Source organism: Melanerpes formicivorus, unplaced genomic scaffold (genome assembly GCF_026170545.1).
Source record: "Melanerpes formicivorus ecotype bairdi unplaced genomic scaffold, bMelFor1.0.p_v2 SCAF_5, whole genome shotgun sequence".
In the NCBI taxonomy this organism is placed as follows: Eukaryota; Metazoa; Chordata; class Aves; order Piciformes; family Picidae; genus Melanerpes; species Melanerpes formicivorus.
In genome coordinates this window covers 11,557,789-11,578,705 of record NW_027142357.1, presented here as the reverse complement: position 1 = coordinate 11,578,705, position 20,917 = coordinate 11,557,789, and the positions used below count along the sequence as shown (strand labels likewise).

The following is a 20,917-nucleotide window of genomic DNA, read 5'->3' as shown; positions in this document are numbered from 1 at the left end:
AGGTCACACACACTCACTGTAAAATGTGTCAGTTCTTAATGTCAAGCAGTGCAGAGCAAGAGCTTAGCTGTGCATCTTCTGCAACAGCTTCACGGTTGTTTTTTTCAGTCCAGCTATTCAGGCTGCCACATATCTCACAGGGGTGGATGATCAAAACCCTCATTCATTTGTGCTTTGCAAAACATTGTAGTATTTCTATGATGCTTAATGTACCTTTTTTGTCACACACTCATAGACCTATTCACTCTGGAAACAATCTCAAACAGGTCTTCCACACCTGCTATGGGGTCACAAAGCTCACAGAGATAAGTGTTCAAAGAGACAGGTGCAGGGGTGAGGCAGGCCTAGTTCAGGGCAAAGGAGCAGCCTCTGCAAGGTGATATGGATGTGACATACCTCTGGTCCTTGCCAAAAGTTCAGCCAAAGGGTTCCTATCAAAAATGCAGTCTCAACACAACTGTCCCCTTTTGCCTCCTTCCTGGGGCACTCTTTACAGTTCCTTCACCATGAACATATGGGCGTTGCCTGCTACACTGCACCAACCTACAAAGGGAGATGAACTTAGGACCTGAGAACCAGCAATTTGTCACATCACTGATTGTACATTTACCACACAGTAAATACCTGATGGATCAAAAGTCAGGCTGTGGCACAGATTGCTTAAAAGCACAGGGCTGGTGCTATTGCTTCAGTACCACCAGTGGTTTTCTTCCTGAGTGGTACTCAGCAGATTTCTGCAGAAATGGCCCCAGTGATTCATGCTCATCTGCAAGTCACAGTGACTCTGGTTCTGCTCCTGTCCATGCTCAGTTTGGCTACTGGTGGGAAACTGCTGGTGGTGCCATTGGATGGGAGTCATTGGCTCAGCATGAGGGAAGTGTTGGACAGACTCAGTCAGAAGGGACATGAAGTAGTCGTCGTTGCACCTGAAATCAATGTACATATAAAGCCATCAAAGAATCTCATTATGAAAATGTACCCAGTTCCATTCACACAGGAAGAGCTGGATCACACTTTCAAGAGAACAAGCCAGGAGGTGTTTGAAGAAGGACCTTTTCTGGAAAGATTTCTTAAAACATATGAACGAATGAAAACAGTGTCTGCAACTTTACTATCTACTTGTAAACACTTGCTGTATAACAAAGAACTTGTCAGGTACCTTATGGAGAAGAAATTTGATGCTGTCTTTACAGATCCAATACTACCCTGTGGACAGATAGTGGCCGAGTATCTTTCAGTCCCTTCCATAGTTTTTTTGCAGCAAATACCATGTGGTTTAGATTTTGAAGCCACTCAATGTCCCAATCCCCCTTCTTACATCCCCAGGTTATTTACAGACCTTACAGACCACATGAACTTTCTGCAGAGAGTGAAGAATATGCTCTTTGACTTTGTAAATTATTTCCTCTGTGATTTTGTCTTTGACCCATATTCACAACTGGCTTCTGAGTTCCTCCAGAGGAATGTGACCGTGCTCAGTCTCTTAAGCAAGGCTTCCATTTGGCTTCTAAAGATAGACTTTGTTTTACAATATCCAAGACCATTGATGCCCAACATGGTTTTGATTGGTGGGGTAAACTGTGCTCCCAAGAAGCTATCTCAGGTGGGTCATACTCTGTTGTTTTTTTTCTGGTTGTTATTGCAGTCTTTTAGACACTCTGAAAATTTGTAGCACAGGTTTCCTAAGAAGGGTCTCTTTCTGTGGGCAACAGGATTGCAACTGCTTTGTACTTTGCAAAGATGTGCCTGTACTCCTGCCAGTGAGGGCATCCCAGTATCACAGCATAAAACATGGAGCAAGTGCTGTAAGTGAATTTAGGTCTGGGAAACTGCACTGCTTATCTGTCACTGCTTAGAGCCAGCTGTAACATTAGAGCATGTTGTTAAAGGGCTTTTGATGTGGTGCAAAGCAGCTTTTCACGAGAAGACCTTCACTCATCCTGTGATCCACCTTGACACTGCAGATTTCCTCCATGCTCAGACCTTTTTTTCTTTAAAGAAGGATTCTGTCTGTTTTGAATTATCCTAGAGTCATACTCACCTTTTTGTCCACAAGGACCCTAGGTCATTTTCTGCAGCACTGCTGTTTGGATTGCACCCTGTCATGTGGCATGGGGTTTCCCCATCCCAGTGACATAACTTTGCTTTTGCCTTTGCTGACTTTAGTGAGGCTCCTATTGGCATATTTCTTCAGTTTGTGGCATTCTTTTTGCATATCACTGACCAACGATGCTCCTCTTTCAAAGTATCAAGTGCCATCATTAAAAAAAATAATTATAATTTAGGTTACTTTGTTCTTATAAAATAAAGGTTGTGTTTATTTCAGGGTGTTTTTGTTTTTCATGTGTATTGAAATATATTCTGTGGTTAGCAGAGTCCCATCATAGCTTCTATTTTTACAAATTACTCTTCCTGGGAAGCAAGTTTTTCCGATATTGACTTTGCAAAACAGTGGAGTAGGGCTTATTTTTCAGGAAAAGTTGAATCTGACACAGTAAAAAGGCAATGTTTTGATGAAGATTCAAAATTGGCCTCAATCTAGAAAAGCAGAGATGGAATAATCTATATAGCTAAACCTGGGAAAAGAACTATGACAGAGGATCCATGGCAGAGGTCTATAAAATCTAGAGAAGTGTAGGAAAGGTGAAAGGGCAGCTGATAAGTGACTTCTCCCAGAACCTGACCTGTGACTAATACTGAAAAAAGGCAGCAGTAAACTTATAGCAAACAAAAGACAGTATTTATTCACACCACACACCCCATATTTGTATTTTGTAGACAAAACCTGTGAGCCTCAAAAGGATTTGAATGGTTAATAAGAGAGACATTCTGACTGCTAGGCTTACAAAAGAGGGAAGCATGGCTTCCCCTGATGAGGGCTATTTGCTGTACCCTTTCCAAACTCTTGGAACCCAGCTCTGTACTTTACTTTCTCCTGATAGATGATCTCGTTTCACCCTTGCCATTGGAACAGTCTGAACTTGTGGACTTCAGTCTCTGCATTCCTACACACGTGACAGGCTGTTTGCATGTTGCTCAAAAGGCACTGATGCAGCTTTAAAACTCTTACAAAGTTGCCTTCAGCATTTAAGGGTTTCGTTTGTGGCTTAAACCTCTTTCATGTTGCTTTATAGCTTTACAAGCTAGCACAGGGTCACAATATGGCTGCAACTCCAGGTTAACTACCCAAGTGTGCACTGCCACCTTAGGGCACACATAATGCTGCATCACCTCCTTACCTGAGGTCTTTTCCTCTCTCTCACTGAAAGATGACAACGCACACCTGGGTGCCGCAGCTACCTCTCTGCTTGGCTTGTTAGGACACCTTCTCTCCACCTCTTTTAGCTTTAGGTCTTTTGAAATTGCCTCTTGCTCAGCTAGGAGGAACATTTTGACTGAACAGGCTGCAGAATGTGACTGGTTTGATGTCTGAAAGTCCTTCCTCTTTAATGCAGTTTCCTTAGTCATTAGAGTCCTTCTTGCTGGCTCATGAGAATCTCTTCTTTTACCATGACACACGGAGAACCTCCTATCAAAGTAAACTTTTGAGGACACATTTCATATGAGCCCTTTGATGTGCTCATAACACCCAGGCAGCTCTGAGGTGAAGCATTAATATTTTCCAAGTCTTTTATAAATGAAACATTATTTGGACTGACAGGAAGAGATTCTTATTTGGAAAATTAATGATCTGTTAACTGGCCCTTTTGAGCAGATCACTTATTGAAGGATCCATTGGTGCACCTCCAGTATAAAGAGGTGGGTGTTTCCCAATTTAACTGATTCTTTGATTTCTTGTCTGCTAAATTACCTGAACTTTAACACTTCTTAACCCATTTTTGCTGATTATACATTTACCACAAAGCAAATAAGTGTAAGGATCATCCAGAGAAAGCACAGCACAGATTGCCTAAAAACATGGAGCTAGGCATCTTCTTTTTGAGCAGCACTCACCAGATTTCTGCAGAAATGGCCCCAGTGCACAGTGCTCATCTGCAAGTCACAGTGACTCTGGTTCCACTCCTGTTCCTGCTCAGTTTGGCTGCTGGTGGGAAGCTGCTGGTGGTGCCGGTGGATGGGAGTCATTGGCTCAGCATGCACAAAATCATGGACAGTCTTATGCAGAAGGGACGTGAAACAGTCATCGTTGCACCTGAAATCAATGTACATATAAAACCATCTGAGAACTTTGTTATGAAAATGGATCTAATACCTTTCACACAGGAAGAGGTGGATGGAAGTATCTCATCTTTTCATCAAGAAGTATGCGAAGAAGGTTCTTTTCCGGAAAGATTGCTTAACATGTACCAGGGCTGAAATGCATCTCTGTCACTTCTCTACCTGTGCACACTTACTACACAACAAGGAGCTTGTCAGATATCTTGAGGAGAGAAAGTTCGATGCTGTCTCTACAGACCCTGTAGTGCCCTGTGGGCAGATACTGGCAGAGCATCTTTCACTTCCTTCTGTGGTATTTTATGGGTAATGCCATGTGGTTTCCATTTTGAAGCAACTCAATGTCTCAATCCTCCTTCTTATGTCCCATGGCACTCACAGACAATAGACTGCAAGAACTTTCTCCAGTGTGTTAAGAACATAATCCTTGTAAACCCAAGTTATTTTCTCTGTGATTTTGTCTATCAACCTATCAGAGATTTCCTATAATGAGATGTGAGTGTGCCCAGTCTCTTAAGCCAGTCTTCCGTAAGGCTCATGAGGTTCGATTTTGTGTTAGATTATCCTTTGACGCCCAACATCTTGCAAATGGAGGAGTAAACTGTGCTCACCTCAGGTGGTTCACACTCTGTGTGAATTTATGCTCCGATAGATTTAGATTTACGCTCTGTGTGCACAAAGGGGTCCCAGTTTGGGACGTCTTACTCCAGAAACAACCTTAAACAGTTTATGGACATGTGCTGTGGGGGCCACAAGGCTCATAGGAATGAGTGCTCCAAGAGATGGGTGCAGGCGTGAGAGGCAGGCTTTGACCAGGGGTAAAGGAGCAGCCTCTGCAAGGCTGAATAGTTATATGGATGTGACATATCTCTGATGCTTGCCAAAGGTTCAGCCAGAGGGAGCCTATCAGAATTGTAGTCTCACCCCAAACCACTCCGCCACCTTCCTGTGGCATTTACGATTCTTCTCATCGAAACAGATGGCAATTACCAAGATCATTCACTATGCAGCACCAAGCTGTGAAGTGACATGAACTTAGAACTTGATATGAAGACTTTTATCAAATCATGGATTTGGGGACTTGAGCATCTCTCCTGCGAAGACACACTGAGACCCCCGGGGCTGTTTAGTCCTGAGAAGACTGAGAGGGGATCTCATCAATGTGTGTAAATATCTGAGGGGTGGGTGTCAAGTGGAGGGGGCCAAACTCTGTTCGGTGGTGCACAGTAATAAGGCAAGAAACAACCGGTTCAAGATTGAACATAGAAGATCTCACTTCAACATGAGGAGAAACTTCTGTACAGTGAGGGTGAGAGAGCACTGGGACAGGCTGCCCAGGGAGGTTGTGGAGTCTCCTTCTCTGCAGACTTTCAAAACCCACCTGGATGCATTCCCATGCCAACTACCCTATGTGATCCTGCTTTGGCAGGGGGTGGGACTTGATGATCTCTGGAGCTCCCTCCCAGCCTCTAATGTACTATGATACATTTACCACAGCGTAAATACCTTAAGGACCAAAAGGAGTTTTATTTGAGAGGTCCTTTACTGGTCTTCTATTCTGCCTTATGGATCCTGAATCCCTGCAGAATTTCCTCACATTCCTCCGACTTTCTTTTTTTCTTTGAAGGTTTTCTCATTATTTGAAATGTAGTAGACATAAAATACATTAGTTTGGAAGTGCCATAAATGCCTAGAGTGCTTGATTTGCAGATGGACATAGAATTCACAGGATACACTGCTAACCTGTTACTACCAGATGTGTCAATGCACAGCTTTTCAGCCATTCCACTTGTCTGAGAAAAGAGTTATGTCATTTTACATATCCTAGGCCATGAGTGCTCCTTAGTGGAAGCATCGGTGTTGCTATGCTACTGTAAAATAAATATCAGATCTTATTGCCAAGAAATTAAGAGCAAAATCCTCATTCTTTTGTGCTTTGCAAGACTTTGTAGTACTTCTGTGGTGCTTTACACATAGTTTTTGTCACACTTTCATCTTCTTCAGCCTTCTTACTCCAGAAACAAATTCAAACAGCTCTTCCTCATCTGCTATGGGGCTGCAAGGCTCTTAAAACATGAGTGCTCTAAGAGACAGGTGCAGGGGTGAGAAGCAGGCTTTGTCCAGTGGCAAAGGAGCAGCCAGTGCTAGGCTGAATGGTGGTATGGATGTGGCATTTCTCTGCTACTTGCTAAAGATTCAGCCTAAACAAGCCTATCATAAAAGCAGTAGTACCCCAACCCTCCCCCTTCGATCCTTATTTCTGGGGCACAATTTACAGTTCATCTAACAAACACATCAATGTTACCCACCACACAGCACCAACCTGTGAAGTGGTGGGTTGAAATTACCACCTAAAATAAACTACTAGACCAGCTCAGTTGGAACCAAATGAAGCTTTACTTACAAGCAAAACTAAAATCTAGAAATATGAAAGGCAATGAACATGTACAAAGTATGCAATATTTACATGTATTTACAATTTCTATACAACACAAGAACCCCACTAGACAAAGTCAGGCGGCTGCCAAGAGCTTCCCCTTATCAGCCCCCCTGTAAAAGGGAAAAGAGAAAGAGAAAAGCATAGAGTATATTGTTAGTACTTAGCCACAACAAGAAACACAGCCAAAGTCAGCAACAGCCAAACAAAAGCACCAGCTAGTATCTGCTACAGCAAAGAACAGAGAAACAGAGAAAGTGATCTTATACAGCTAACTTTAAGTTCGTTATCAGACCAATGGGGTTATTTAGACCTTATCATTATTTTTCTTTTGCATACAATCGTAATCTCATTTACATTCTACTACTTTCCACACGGACTGTGGAAAATTTCCTAGGCATTAGACGAAAACTAAACCACAGAGATGAACTTAGAACTTGATTCAAAGACTTTTATCAAATCAGTGATTATACATTTACCACACAGTAAATACCTGATGGATCAAAAGTCAGGCTGTGGCACAGATTGCTTAAAAGCACAGGGCTGGTGCTATTGCTTCAGTACCACCAGTGGTTTCCTTCCTGAGTGGTACTCACCAGATTTCTGCAGAAATGACCCCAGTGAGTCATGCTCATCTGCAAGTCACAGTGACTCTGGTTCTGCTCCTGTCCATGCTCAGTTTTGCTACTGGTGGGAAGCTGCTGGTGGTGCCATTTGATGGGAGTCACTGGCTCAGCATGAGGGAAGTGTTGGACAGTCTCAGTCAGAAGGGACATGAAGTAGTTGTCGTTGCACCTGAAATCAATTTATATATAAAGCCATCAAAGAATCTCATTATGAAAATGTACCCAGTTCCATTCACACAGGAAGAGCTGGATTATGCTTTCTGGAAAACGAGCCAGGATGCCTTTGACAATGGACCTTTTCTGGAAAGATTTCTTAAAACATATGAACAGGTGAAAAATACTTCTGCCATGTTACTGTCTACCTGTACTTACTTGCTGTACAACAAAGAACTTGTCAGAGACCTTAAGGAGAGCAAGTTTGATGCTGTCTTTACAGATCCACTACTACCCTGTGGACAGATAGTGGCCGAGTACCTTTCAGTCCCATCTGTATTTTTTTTGCAGCAAATGCCATGTGATTTAGATTTTGAAGCCACCCAATGTCCCAATCCCTCTTCTTACATCCCCAGGTTATTTACAGACCTTACAGACCACATGAACTTTTTCCAGCGGGTGAAGAATGTGCTCTTTGGCCTCCCAAATTATTTCCTCTGTGATTTTGTCTTTGACCCATATTCACAACTGGCTTCTGAGTTCCTCCAGAGGAAAGTGACAGTGCTCAGTCTCTTAAGCAAGGCTTCCATTTGGCTTCTAAAGATAGACTTTGTTTTACAATATCCAAGACCATTGATGCCCAACATGGTTTTGATTGGTGGGGTAAACTGTGCTCCCAAGAAGCTATCTCAGGTGGGTCATACTCTGTTGTTTTTTTTCTGGTTGTTATTGCAGTCTTTTAGACACTCTGAAAATTTGTAGCACAGGTTTCCTAAGAAGGGTCTCTTTCTGTGGGCAACAGGATTGCAACTGCTTTGTACTTTGCAAAGATGTGCCTGTACTCCTGCCAGTGAGGGCATCCCAGTATCACAGCATAAAACATGGAGCAAGTGCTGTAAGTGAATTTAGGTCTGGGAAACTGCACTGCTTATCTGTCACTGCTTAGAGCCAGCTGTAACATTAGAGCATGTTGTTAAAGGGCTTTTGATGTGGTGCAAAGCAGCTTTTCACGAGAAGACCTTCACTCATCCTGTGATCCACCTTGACACTGCAGATTTCCTCCATGCTCAGACCTTTTTTTCTTTAAAGAAGGATTCTGTCTGTTTTGAATTATCCTAGGGTCATACTCACCTTTTTGTCCACAAGGACCCTAGGTCATTTTCTGCAGCACTGCTGTTTGGATTGCACCCTGTCATGTGGCATGGGGTTTCCCCATTCCAGTGACATAACTTTGCTTTTGCCTTTGCTGACTTTAGTGAGGCTCCTATTGGCATATTTCTTCAGTTTGTGGCATTCTTTTTGCATATCACTGACCAACGATGCTCCTCTTTCAAAGTATCAAGTGCCATCATTAAAAAAAAAAAAAAAAATTATAATTTAGGTTACTTTGTTCTTATAAAATAAAGCTGCAAAGCAGCTTTTCATGAAGACACCTTCACTCATAGAATGGTCCAGGCTTGGAAGTGCCCTGCAAATGTCATCAAGTCCAACCTCCCCACATACAGCAGGGCTGTCCTCATTTAGACCGGGTAGATCAGAGCCACAAGAAGCCCCATCACATCCTATGGTCCACCCTTACACTGCTGATTTCCTCTATGTTACTACCTTCACTCTTCAATGAAGGATTCTTTCAATTTTTAATTATTCCAGACTGGATAGGTCAATTGCAGGTGTCTCAGCCAATCTCTGTGTTAAAGTGGGTTCAGCTAGTTCAGGTTGTGCCATTCTAGGTCTTGTCAAATTTTAATACCTCCTGTAAGTCTTACAGTGAAAACATTTTTCATAGCCACTTTGAATTTTCCAGTTTTGCAGCTTCTGTCTGTTCCCTCTTGTCCTGCCACTGTCCATCTGTGGAAAAGTAGACCTTTGTCTTCCATATGCTCCTCTATTAAGATCATTAATGAAGTCAATAAGATGTCCTGGTTAGCCTTTGCTTCTGAATCCTGAGCAAACTCATCTTTCTCCCTTTCTCTTTCTGTATGTCCTGGTCCCCAATTCCTAATCATCCCCTTGACTATTGCTGGACTTGCTCACATACTTCAATATCTGTCTCGTGCTGAAAAGCCCAAAAGTGGGCACAGGGAGGTTCCTTTCAAGCACTTACATTCGGTGACTCTGTGAGAAGTCTCACCTCTCCCTCTGCTGGCTGCACTCGGTTTCTTGTGCAGCCCAGGGTGCTGTTACCTCTCACTGAAAAAGGCAGAAGTAAGCTTAAAGCAAATAAAAGAATATTTATTCACACCATGCAACAAACACAAACAAAACCCCAAAACCAACAAACCGATTATGCCTCCCAAGAGCAGCAGGTTTGAGAGGTTTTTAGACAAAAACTGTGAACCTCAAAAGGATTTGAATGGTTACTAAGAGAGACATTCTGACTGCTAGGCTTACAAAAGAGGGAAGCATGGCTTCCCCTGACGAGGGCTATTTACTGTACCCTTTCCAAACTGTTGGAACCCAGCTCTGTACTTTACTTTCTCCTGATAGATGATCTCGTTTCACCCTTGCCATTGGAACAGTCTGAACTTGTGGACTTCAGTCTCTGGATTCCTACACACGTGACAGGCTGTTTGCATGTTGCTCAAAAGGCACTGACACAGCTTTAAAACTCTTACAAAGTTGCCTTCAGCCTTTAAGGGTTTCGTTTGTGGCTTTAACCTCTTTCTTGTTGCTTTATAGCTTTACAAGCTAGCACAGGGTCACAATATGGCTGCAACTCCAGGTTAACTACCCGAATGTGCACTGCCACCTTAGGGCACACATAATGCTGCATCACCTCCTTACCTGAGGTCTTTTCCTCTCTCTCACTGAAAGATGACAACGCACACCTGGGCGCCGCAGCTACCTCTCTGCTTGGCTTGTTAGGACACCTTCTCTCCACCTCTTTTAGCTTTAGGTCTTTTGAAATTGCCTCTTGGTCAGCTAGAAGGAACATTTTGACTGAACAGGCTGCAGGATGTGACTGGTTTGATGTCTGAAACTCCTTCCTCTTTAATGAAGTTTCCTTAGTCCTTCTTGCTGGCTCATGAGAATCTCTTACCATGACACACGGAGAACCTCCTATCAAAGTAAACTTTTGAGGACACACTTCATATGAGCCCTTTGGTATGCTTACAATGCCCAGGCATCTAGAGCAAACGTAGGCACTTCATGAAGCAGATCTTCCATCACTCCTACCTGCTCCAAGACATTGACCTGGCCATCACTGTTACTACTGAGCAAGTGTTACAGGGCACAGATCCTCCAACATGCTGCGTGTTGCTTAAAACATCCTGTCCTACAGCATGCAGAAGCGCCATGTTGCACCTTCTTCTGGTAAGCACAGGACAAAGGTATGAACTTCTTGGTTCATACTGCAGCCATGCCTTACTGAATTCCTTTGAGAATTGCCTGTTGTTCAGAACATTCAAAAACATTTGCCCCATACCTTCTGGAGATTTATGGGCCCACTTCAGCAAGGACCATGTATTCTACCTCATTATTACTTTAAAAAAGGCATTGGAGCTTGAGCCACGTACCTATGAACTACTGTGGCCCTTCTTGCGTATGTAAAAAAGGGATTTGGTCAATATGTTACCCAACATAGGTGACACGACTCCTAGTGTGTCAGCTTCTGCTTATCTTGTAGAACATACTGCGCGAACTTCTCTGAGCAAAGGTGTAAGAGAGATATTGGAGCCTTAGGTCTTTCATGTCAAGAGTGCATTGATGCCTCATATATTATAAGCTCTCTGGAGAAGCTCAGTGGCCATGAAAGTTGGTTTATGACTTGAATCTGGCACAGGACAGACAAGTGCACAGGGACTGATCTGAAGCCCCCCTGATCCAGAAAAATCCCTCTAGAAGCAACTGCTACCTCTGCTAACAAAGCTCTGATAAGTGCTCTGAACCTTTTCAGATAACTGCCTTGGTCCTTTGATAGCACTCTTATCAATTCACTTATCACTGTTGATAAACTTTGAACTCCAACAACAACATGTCTCAGTAAACTTTTTGTGGAGGCAAAGATTAAAGACCATCAAGTCATAAATGAGGTACAACTGGGGTTGTTTTAAATACCATATACTGCTTGGTAGAAGCGAGAAGGAGCAGTTCATGTCTGTTCCTGCCAGCAGTCCCATGAGAGTGATGCGGAGGTACCGGATACATGCTGGGCTCGCTCTTCTTCTTTCTTTCTGGAGTTTGGCACAAGGTGGGAAGCTCTTGGTCGTGCCTCAGGATGGAAGTCACTGGCTCAGCATGCGTATGGTTCTGGAGAAACTCTGGGAAAGGGGGCATGAAATCGTTGCAGTGGTTCCTGAGGCCACTTTGCTCATGAAAAGCTCAGAAAATTTCACCATCAAAACATACTCTGTGCCTTACACGCAGGAGTTTCTGGATAGATTCTACCATTCCATTGGTGAATACAGTTTTGCTAACCCTCCCCTTCTAGAAAAAATTTCATTTGTTCTCAAAAACATATCAGAAGTGACTGAGATGTACTCCTCTACTTGTCGGCATCTCTTATACAATGAAGAGCTAATGAAGTACCTCCGGGACAGCAAATTCGATGCCATTATGTCAGATCCTGTGTTGCCTTGTGGACCGATTATTGCCGAACATCTCTCTCTCCCTTCAGTGTACTTCATGCGTGGTCTGCCATGTTCCTTAGACTACAAAGCTACCCAGTGTCCCAGTCCTTTTTCTTACGTGCCGAGGACTTTCATGTCCAGTTCAGATCACATGACATTTATGGATCGTGTGAAGAACCTCCTGATTGGGTCTTCAGAGCATTTGCTTTGCCATCTGTTTTACTTACAACATGAAAACTTAGCTTCTGAGTTTCTTCGCAGGGAAGTAACAGCATTAGAACTGTTTAGCAAAGCATCAGTTTGGCTGATGAGATACGACTTTGTTTTTGAGTATCCGCGCCCAATAATGCCAAATATGGTCTACATTGGAGGCATCAATTGTGAGCAGAAGCAGCCATTATCACAGGTTTGTCATTGTTTATGTTGGGGGTGTTACAGTATTTATTATCAGCTATTTAAGATTTGCTTTTTAAAGTGCTTCCTATAGTAGTATTTGTGCTGGAGCTAATATGTGATCAAATACCAAGACTGCATCATTTGGAAGTACGAATTGCAGGCTCTGATAGATGATCAGTAGACTTGCACTGCAATCAACTCAAGGGTTTCTTACTGGGACACCTTAAGTGTATAGGTGCCTGTGTGTAGCTCAGCTTCTTGTAAGCATAACAGTATAATATTAGACAATCGTGTCCTGCAATGGTCTATCTAGATAAATGACAAAATGCTTCTACGTCATTGGATTTAATCTTCCTAATGGTTATGGGATACTGGTTAACTGCAGGATGAAAAATGGAAATGTGGAACTAACTCTGTGTATACCCAGGCACTTAGACTGTGCCACAGAGTTTGATAATGTGCATGAATATCCCCAAAGCAGGGGTATGCAAGGAAAGGGAGTTCTTTTGTCTCTGAATTTGTTTAAGAAACACAGTAAGATTGCATATAGATAGCCTTCAGGATTGTAGCTATGAACTCTCCCTCCTTAGCTTGTGTAAATCTCTCTAATGTGCTGTGCACATAGGTTTTCATACCATAGTAGTGTCGCAACAACCCAGGTTATTGCTGGGCTTGAATTACATTTACTACTGTAGGCTCAGGGCTTTCACTTTGATAACTGCTACCACAATGAAACAAATCTGAAGGTAAACTTTATCAACTCAGTGTGTATCAGATTTCACTGCTACCTCTTTAGACTGTAAGACCATAAAGTAATCCAAAGATCAGATTTTTTTTCAAGTTTTTTGTCCAATCAGCTGGGCAGACTCAGGGCAGGGAGTTCACCATTAACTGGATGTCAACAAGATAGTGATTGCTGGGTCAGGTATTACCTCTCATTCATGACTCCTGTTCAACCTTTCAGTGTGAGAGACACTGTCATTTTTTTGCCACATCTCCCTTGAGAATTTAACTTTCTCAGTGAGGAGAAAATTCTTCACTGAGAGAGTTGTTTGCCATTGGAATGTGCTGCCCAGGGAGGTAGTGGAATCACCATCCCTGGCGGTGTTCAAGAGGGGATTGGATGTGGCACTTGGTGCCATGGTTTAGTAGTCATGAGGTCTGAGGTGACAGATTAGACTTGATGATCTTTGAGGTCTCTTCCAACCTTTGTGATTCTGTGATAGAATTACAGAATGGTTTCAGTTGGCAAAGACCTCTAAGACCATTAAATCCAACCATCAACCTAAGACCACCGTGGCCATTAAACCATGTCCCAAAGTGCCACATCCACACATTTCTTGCACACACCCAGGAATAGTGACTCCACAATCTCCCTGGGCAACATATTTCAACACCTCAGCAGTCTTTCTGTAAAAAAGTTTTTTCCTAATATCCAGTCTAAACCTCCCCTGGTGTAAAATGAGGCCATAACCTCTTGTCCTATCACCTGATAGCAGGGAGACCAACCCCCACCTCACTACAATTCAGGTGTTCAACTTTACCTTTCAGTGCCTAGGTGCTTAAAGCCTCTGCTGTGTGCACAGACGATAAACCCAACCTTTATACAGAGTTAGAACTCGTCCACGGTTCTGCCCACAGAGTCTGTTAACAATTAAATGCTTACCTTAGTTAAAGTGCAAAGTACCCCATGACGAGCGAATCGTCCCCTGCAGTATTTTTGTAGTTGTTCCAAACTTTGCCGACAGAACAAGGGAAATGGCTTCTTCCAATCCACGATTTAATTCTCTTACTTTCTGGATTGTGTTTGTCTTGCTCCTGTGGACGTTTTCAGAAGGTGGAAAGCTTTTGGTTGTACCTATTGATGGCAGTCACTGGCTCAGCATGCACCCGGTGGTGGAACGGCTCAGACAGAGAGGACACGAAATCGTGGTTCTTGCGCCAGAGATAAATTTGCGGATAGAGCCATCAGTGCATTATACCACGAAAACATACTCTGTGTCTTACACCAGGGACTATGTGGAGGCAGAATTTAAAAAGCTGGGCTATAGGAGTTTCACACCTCAACCCTTGTTGGAAAAGATCTCCAAAATGGCAAATATTACAGCCATGTTCTTTGATTCCTGCAAATGTCTTCTCTCCAACAAAGAGCTAATCAAATACCTTGAAGAAAGCAAGTTTGATGCTGTCTTTATGGATCCTTTTTTCCCGTGTGGACAGATAGTGGCTGAACATCTCTCCCTTCCTTCTGTGTACCTCATACGGGGACTACCATGTGGCCTAGACATCCACGCAACCCTCTGTCCAAATCCTCCTTCTTACATTCCAAGATTCTTCACTCTCTACACAGACCGCATGGCATTCCTCCAGCGTGTGGGCAATCTCATAGCTAGCCTGAGCAGCTCCCTGGCTTGCAGCTTTCTTTATTCACCCTACAATCATTTGATCAAAGAATTCCTCCAGCAAGAGGCAACAGTGCTTGAGCTGTTCAGCCACGCATCTGTTTGGCTCATGAAATATGACTTTGTGTTTGAGTACCCCAGGCCCCTAATGCCTAATATGGTCTTGATCGGAGGCATAAGCTGCTCTCAGGAAAAAGCGTTATCACAGGTTAGTTACTTTGCCCCCCAGTTTAGCTATGGCTGCACTGTTTGCTTTCACCACGAGATGGAGCTCTTGGCAGCAACAAACAGTAACAGGAGGAAGGGCTAAGAAAGCACTTTGCCTCTTTGTATCCCGTGTGCGTTGAGGTGTTTCCCATTTATAGAAGGCCCCTAGTTTCCCAGACAAGTATCCATACCAAGGTAGGCTTTTCCAGTTTCTTTCTTGACACCTCCCCCTTCCCCCCCCCCCCCCCCCCCCCCATTTCCTGTTTGCAGTAATTTTTTTTTTTTTTTTTGTTTGGGTGTGGGGTTTTTTGGTCCTGTTGTTGTTGTTGTTCTTTTCCCAGGGAGGGGGGAGTTGTTTGGTTTGGGTTTTTTTTGGTTGGTTGTTTTTTTACAGTTGTTTACAAGACTTGGTGCTAGCTAAGACAATGCAGCAGGCCAAATCATCCTAGGTTTCTACCCTTGAGCAAAGGACTATTCCTTCAGGAATTTCAGACAGCGGCAGATCTGAATGAAATCCCAACCACCCAGTGAAGCAGCAAGAAATGTGCTTCCTTTGTGTAAAACACTCTGTCCCAGATCTGTACTGCAGTAATATTTTGCTTGGACTATGCCAAACTTCCCAAATACGGGATATCTGTCACTTTCAACTAAGAAATACTCCAAATTCTCAGTGCTTTCTCTTGTTCTTCCATGAGGGTCCCCAGCTGGTATTTGATGAAGGCCTTGTGTAGCATCCACTGACACAAGCAGCTGCTGGTTAAAAAGCACCTATTCTCAAAGAAGGGCTGAAAACAGCTTCATAATGGTAGAGGCATTTCTGAGCAGAATGCCAGACCTTTGCACACAAACACATTTAAAGTATAGAGTAAAACTGATGTGATTTGTCCCATGGAAAGTAAATAGGGCTAAACACACCCTGAAATAGCAGTGTCTGCTCACTGCATCAGGAACTGCTAAAGAATTTTGTAACAAAAGCACATTTGCAGCTTGGAGAGGATTTCACAGTCCCCAGATGAAAGTTTATACAGAACAGGACCCTGGGTTCCCAAGTCTTAATGGACAGCATGTCTTCAGAGAAGACTTGCATGACAGAACCAAGTTCAGAAATGAGAGTTACATTTCACCTTGTTTGCTCCCAGGAGAGTCTCAGGTCTGCTGTTCAGAGTGCAGCTATCAGCAAACTTTTGATGGCTCCTTCTGTTTGGGATCCAGCCTAAGCAAAGGGCCACAGAACTCTGGTCAGCCACAAAAATATATAACAAAGCATAAAAAAAGAGGGTCAGTTTCAGTTATCCACTCAGATCCTAGAGATAACATTTCAACTGCCAGTCCGAGGGGAGCAGTTAGTTTGTTTTATTCCACTCGTTTAACTCTGATGCCCACAGCAGTTCCCTCCAGTTTTGTCTTTCCTTCCCTGGCTTTAGCAAATATCTTTCTATATCTACAGGAGGTTTGCTCCAGCCTTCATCTTATTTTATGCTTCATCAGAATCCTTTTCTTCTTGGATTCCAGTGACAGATGTCCTAGTCCCTCTTTTATTTAAATATCAAACAAAAGAGATTTTTTTAAAGTGGCAGTGCTTCAATATTATCATACTCAAAGCAGACCCAGTAAATACAGACATCAGAAATCTGAGCTATCTGCTGTCAGAACACTTTTCAAAATCTTAATTCTCTCTTGCACCAACATGGTTTGACAAGAGGACCATCAGCTCTAAAGCATCTTATTTGCAGTAAATGTGCAAATAAACCACAACGTACTCACCTGGGGAAGCTATGATGATGAATGGATCTCCTTGATGGGTACAGCACCTGTTTTACTGCACAGGAACCACTGTCTTTGAGCAGGCAGGTTTTGCTACAGGGCTGTTGTAAAGTCAATTTTTTCTCATTTTCATACTGAATCTCGGTTTCAGGCTTCAATTTTTCAAGCACTCGCACACCTCCAAAGCTTTGTTCATCCACCTGTGCCCACATTTCCCCCCAGGACTCATTTTCAGATACATAACTGGTTTTCCCGATCATAATTTTGTTGTGTTGACTGTTTTTTGCCTTTCCAGATCATTTCACGGGAACGTGGCAGAAACGGCAGCATGCATCAGGGAAAGGACTTTGACTAAGGGATGTGCTTTGTGTTGGCAGGAATTTGAAGCTATTGTGAATGCCTCCGGAGAACACGGCATTGTTGTCTTCTCCCTGGGCTCCATGGTCTCAGAGATTCCTATGAAGAAAGCCATAGAAATTGCAGATGCCTTGGGAACAGTCCCTCAAACGGTATGGTTGCTCTCCTCCCCTTTCCTGCACAGAAATTCAAGACTGTTTTCACATACAGTACATGGTGCATACATGATAACCTTCAGCTTCCAGTGTGCTTGGAACTCCTTTCCTTTCTTCTGCTCCCTGATGCTAGAACAATCTACCACCCTCGCTGCTCTGCACAATAAAATGGGTTTTGTGCACCATGGATGTTTTCACTTGTGCTTTTCAAACCCACTGAGGAGCAGCAAGAAGCCAGTCACTGAGAACTAACTTTGTGTTTGCTTCTCTTGGAAGGTTTTGTGGAGGTACACAGGAAAGACACCCCCCAACCTGCCAGACAACGTAAAGCTTGTCAAATGGCTGCCACAGAATGATCTTCTAGGTAGGTCTGAGATACTTGGAGTGATACCAGAATGTTTTTTTCTAAACTGATGCTGCTCCACTAGCATCATCTGTGCCGGTCACAGGACTTCCTTACAGCCTTGCCTGTCTGAACCAGAGATCATCTTTTAGAAACTTATCTGATTGCAACTTAAAAAATTTCTTAATTATGTAGCAACACTGTTTATTCAGGGGTTGGAACACCCTTCCACCCTTACTGTCAAAAACAGGGGTCTTTATCACTGACTAGCCCATCTCAAGACTCAGCCATGAGGTTTTTTGTCACACTTTGTCTACTAGACTGAAAAGAAAATGTAGGGTCCCTGAATAAGTGTTTCCAGACAGGTCATCAGGCTTCTCAAGTGGTACAATTGCTTGTGTTACTGCTAAGAATGCATTTGTTGGTTAGACAACAGGACTTGGCTGTGAGAAATCTGCAAAACTAGCAAATGGGAAACAAGGTATAAAAAGCATAGAATAGTAACATTCTCTTTAACCCCACTTGGCTCTGATTTCATCCTAAGAATCTGAGAAGCTTCAGAGGATCATCCAGGGCTTTCCAGAGATTACCCAAACCAAGTCAGAGTTCTACAACTCAAGGTTCATTCAATCCCCTGCAACGTCCTGTTCTCTGCAGCCTTAAGCGTGTTTGCAAGCAACAATGCACATGACAGCCCCAAGGTCTTGATTTATTCCTACCAGTGCCATTTTTGTGAAAGCTATTCCACAGGCACGTGTTACTGGGACTTAATAAAGCAACAGCTAAGCAAATCTGTCTTTTCTCCACAGCTCACCCCAAGACTCGTGCCTTTATTACCCACGGTGGCTCACATGGTGTTTATGAGGGCATATGCAATGCGGTGCCAATGGTACTGATGCCGTTGTTTGGAGACCAGATGGACAACGCCAAGAGAGTGGAGTCACGGGAAGCAGGACTAGTGCTGAATATACTTGAAATGACTTCAAAAGACATATCTACTGCCCTGAAAACAGTTATTAATGACAAAAAGTCAGTAGAAACTGCTCTTTCTCCTTCTATTGTTATGTAACAGCAGCACACTAGCTTCCAGCTTAACAGAACGTTAATCTGTTCTTGTATCAGTTACATCATTGAGAAGCTGATGCTTGCCCTGGGTTAACCTTGTCCTGTCCCTGTAACAGCACCATCCTCCTCACTGCCGGAGATTATAATCATCAGGTGACCAGAACTGACTGAGAGGATGTGTTAGAGAACATGAGGTATAAATGGAATGGAGGAAATCAAACTGACAAAAGATGTGTCGCCTGCTTAAAGCCAGATTTACTAGGCAGTGATGTCACAGTCTCTGACACAATGTGGTAGAAAAAGCAACCTGTGAAGGAAAATGTGGCAAACTGCTTTCATTCCCCAAATCAGCAGTGACATGAGTCAATGGGGAGCCTGAAAAGGTTGAAAGGCTCAGCTACCTGGATAACTTTCTCTGAAAGAGAGCTGCCTAGCGATGCTGTTTGCACAGCAGTAGGAGGAAGGACACAAGTGGCAGCGCCTCTGTATAGTCTAGAGGCTGGTGCTCCCAGCTAGCAGGGTGTGTAAGCATAGCTATTATCACTCATTTTACAGACTAGTTTTCTCAATTGTTTCCCCTTGCTTAGTGCTTATAATGAGCTGCATGAGTACATTCAGCTGCTGCCTGGCTCAGGAAGGCTGGACAATTCCAGCACAGAGCAGGAAGAATGTGCAAGGGTACACTGAGACAGCACAGAAAACCACACTAGACATCATGGTATTGCAGGCAGCATGCCCAAGGTCTTTTCAGGCACCACACCAAAGGGGAGCTTTAAGATATACCTTCCTCTTCCCCACTCCCATTGTCATTAGGGCTCCTCAGTCCTTGTCATCCCTCTCCCACATCATGTTTATGAGGATTAGCACCTTATTGCTACTGTTTCCTAATGTAATAATTATAACAACAATAATACATCTTGATCTTGAAAAGCTGGATGACTTTTCTACACCCAGTCTCACAGTTCAGCCAGATACTTTCACCGCAGAGATTTTGCTGACAGCTGAAATCCAGCTTTTTCCTTGTCTAATATCTTTCCTTCCCTGTCCCCCCCCCCCCCGCCCCCCAGTCATTGAAAAGAATGCTTTTGTGTTCCACAACTTTGCCATTATTCTTTTCATGGGGGAGCAGCAGTGGGGAAACACCACCAGAGAAGTCCCCAGTTGACCATCAGGCAACTGACACTGTGTCCCTTTTTTCTGGGGACTTCTAAAATCACGAGTCACTGAAAACAGCCAACATCTCTTCTCTTGACAGGTACAAAGAGAACATCAAGCGCATGTCAGAGCTTCACCTCGACAGACCCATCCACCCCTTGGACCTGGCTGTGCACTGGGTGGAGTTTGTCATGAGGCACAAAGGGGCCCCACACCTGCGACCTGCTGCTCATGACCTGAACTGGATCCAGTACCACTCCCTGGACGTCGTGGCCTTCCTCCTCGCCGTCGGGCTCCTCTCCCTCTTCATTTCTCTGAAGTGCTGCCTGTTCTGCTGCCGCAGGTGCTGCTTTAAGCAGGGAAGAACAAAAAAGCCAACCAAAGCAAAGTCCCACTAGCAGATTAAACCAGTGGTAGGAGGATCAGGCCTCTGCTCCAGACCAGAAGGCTCAGGGAACATCTCAACTTTCACTCAAATAATAACAGTTCCTTTAAACCAGCACCATGGGAGGGGTTGATTCACTGATATAAATTTTGCCTTTAATTAAGAATTGGTTGTTAATTTGTATAGCACTGATCCAGTCACTTGGGAAGGTATTACTGTGAAGTTCACAAGGCTCCTGTCTTCCATGCCTTGGTATGCAGAGGACTCATGGTGCCTTTTTTATTTCTTTAATGTCTGTATGCAGTGGAGCTACACAGGGACTTCATAATATCCTGCCTTGAGAACTTTAGGGAGCCATTTGCTCTGGTGTCAGGCAGGTTTATCAAGCACTTAAAAATCTTTGTGTGGCTGTGGTGACAGAATGGGCAAATATTACACACTGGCAACACATGTCACAAGCTAGACGCACATCTGAAATGGGTTTTGTGTTTACGACACTCTGAGCAAAATTGAGGTGTTTGACAGAGAAGCAGTTATAAAAGCTACTGATGCTTCACCCAAGTTCTCCATCAGGCAGAGGACTGGTTCTGGATCTTACCTGTTAAGTGATGAGACCTTTGGAAGCAATGTTTACAAAAATCTAACTTGATTTCCTGTTTGTAAATGATGTTCTGGTAAAGATGCAAATCCCAGCCCTATAAATAAATCCCCAATATTAACAGCAA

At 43.4% G+C, this 20,917-nt stretch overlaps 2 protein-coding genes across 11 annotated transcripts in view; both read left to right on the top strand.

The window, feature by feature from the left end:
* LOC137441143 (UDP-glucuronosyltransferase 1A1-like) overlaps window positions 1–20,917 on the top strand; it is a 110,912-nt gene extending 89,995 nt beyond the window's left edge. For 6 of the 10 annotated variants that reach the window (XM_068138118.1, XM_068138117.1, XM_068138121.1 and 3 more), the window contains exons 2-5: window positions 17,110–17,241; window positions 17,521–17,608; window positions 18,397–18,616; window positions 19,908–20,917. In XM_068138118.1, the coding sequence (XP_067994219.1) occupies window positions 17,110–17,241; window positions 17,521–17,608; window positions 18,397–18,616; window positions 19,908–20,205 (738 nt within the window). In that variant the 3' untranslated portion in view covers window positions 20,206–20,917. Of the gene's footprint in view, window positions 1–7,209; window positions 8,086–11,505; window positions 12,370–14,102; window positions 14,970–17,109; window positions 17,242–17,520; window positions 17,609–18,396; window positions 18,617–19,907 lie in introns of those variants that run through there. The other 4 variants (XM_068138126.1, XM_068138119.1, XM_068138116.1 and 1 more) reach the window with 4 other exon arrangements.
* Window positions 268–6,175, top strand: LOC137441145 (UDP-glucuronosyltransferase 1A1-like). The gene has a single exon (XM_068138128.1). It carries the CDS (start codon window positions 743–745, stop codon window positions 1,670–1,672), a length of 930 nt encoding a protein of 309 aa, XP_067994229.1. The 5' UTR covers window positions 268–742; the 3' UTR covers window positions 1,673–6,175.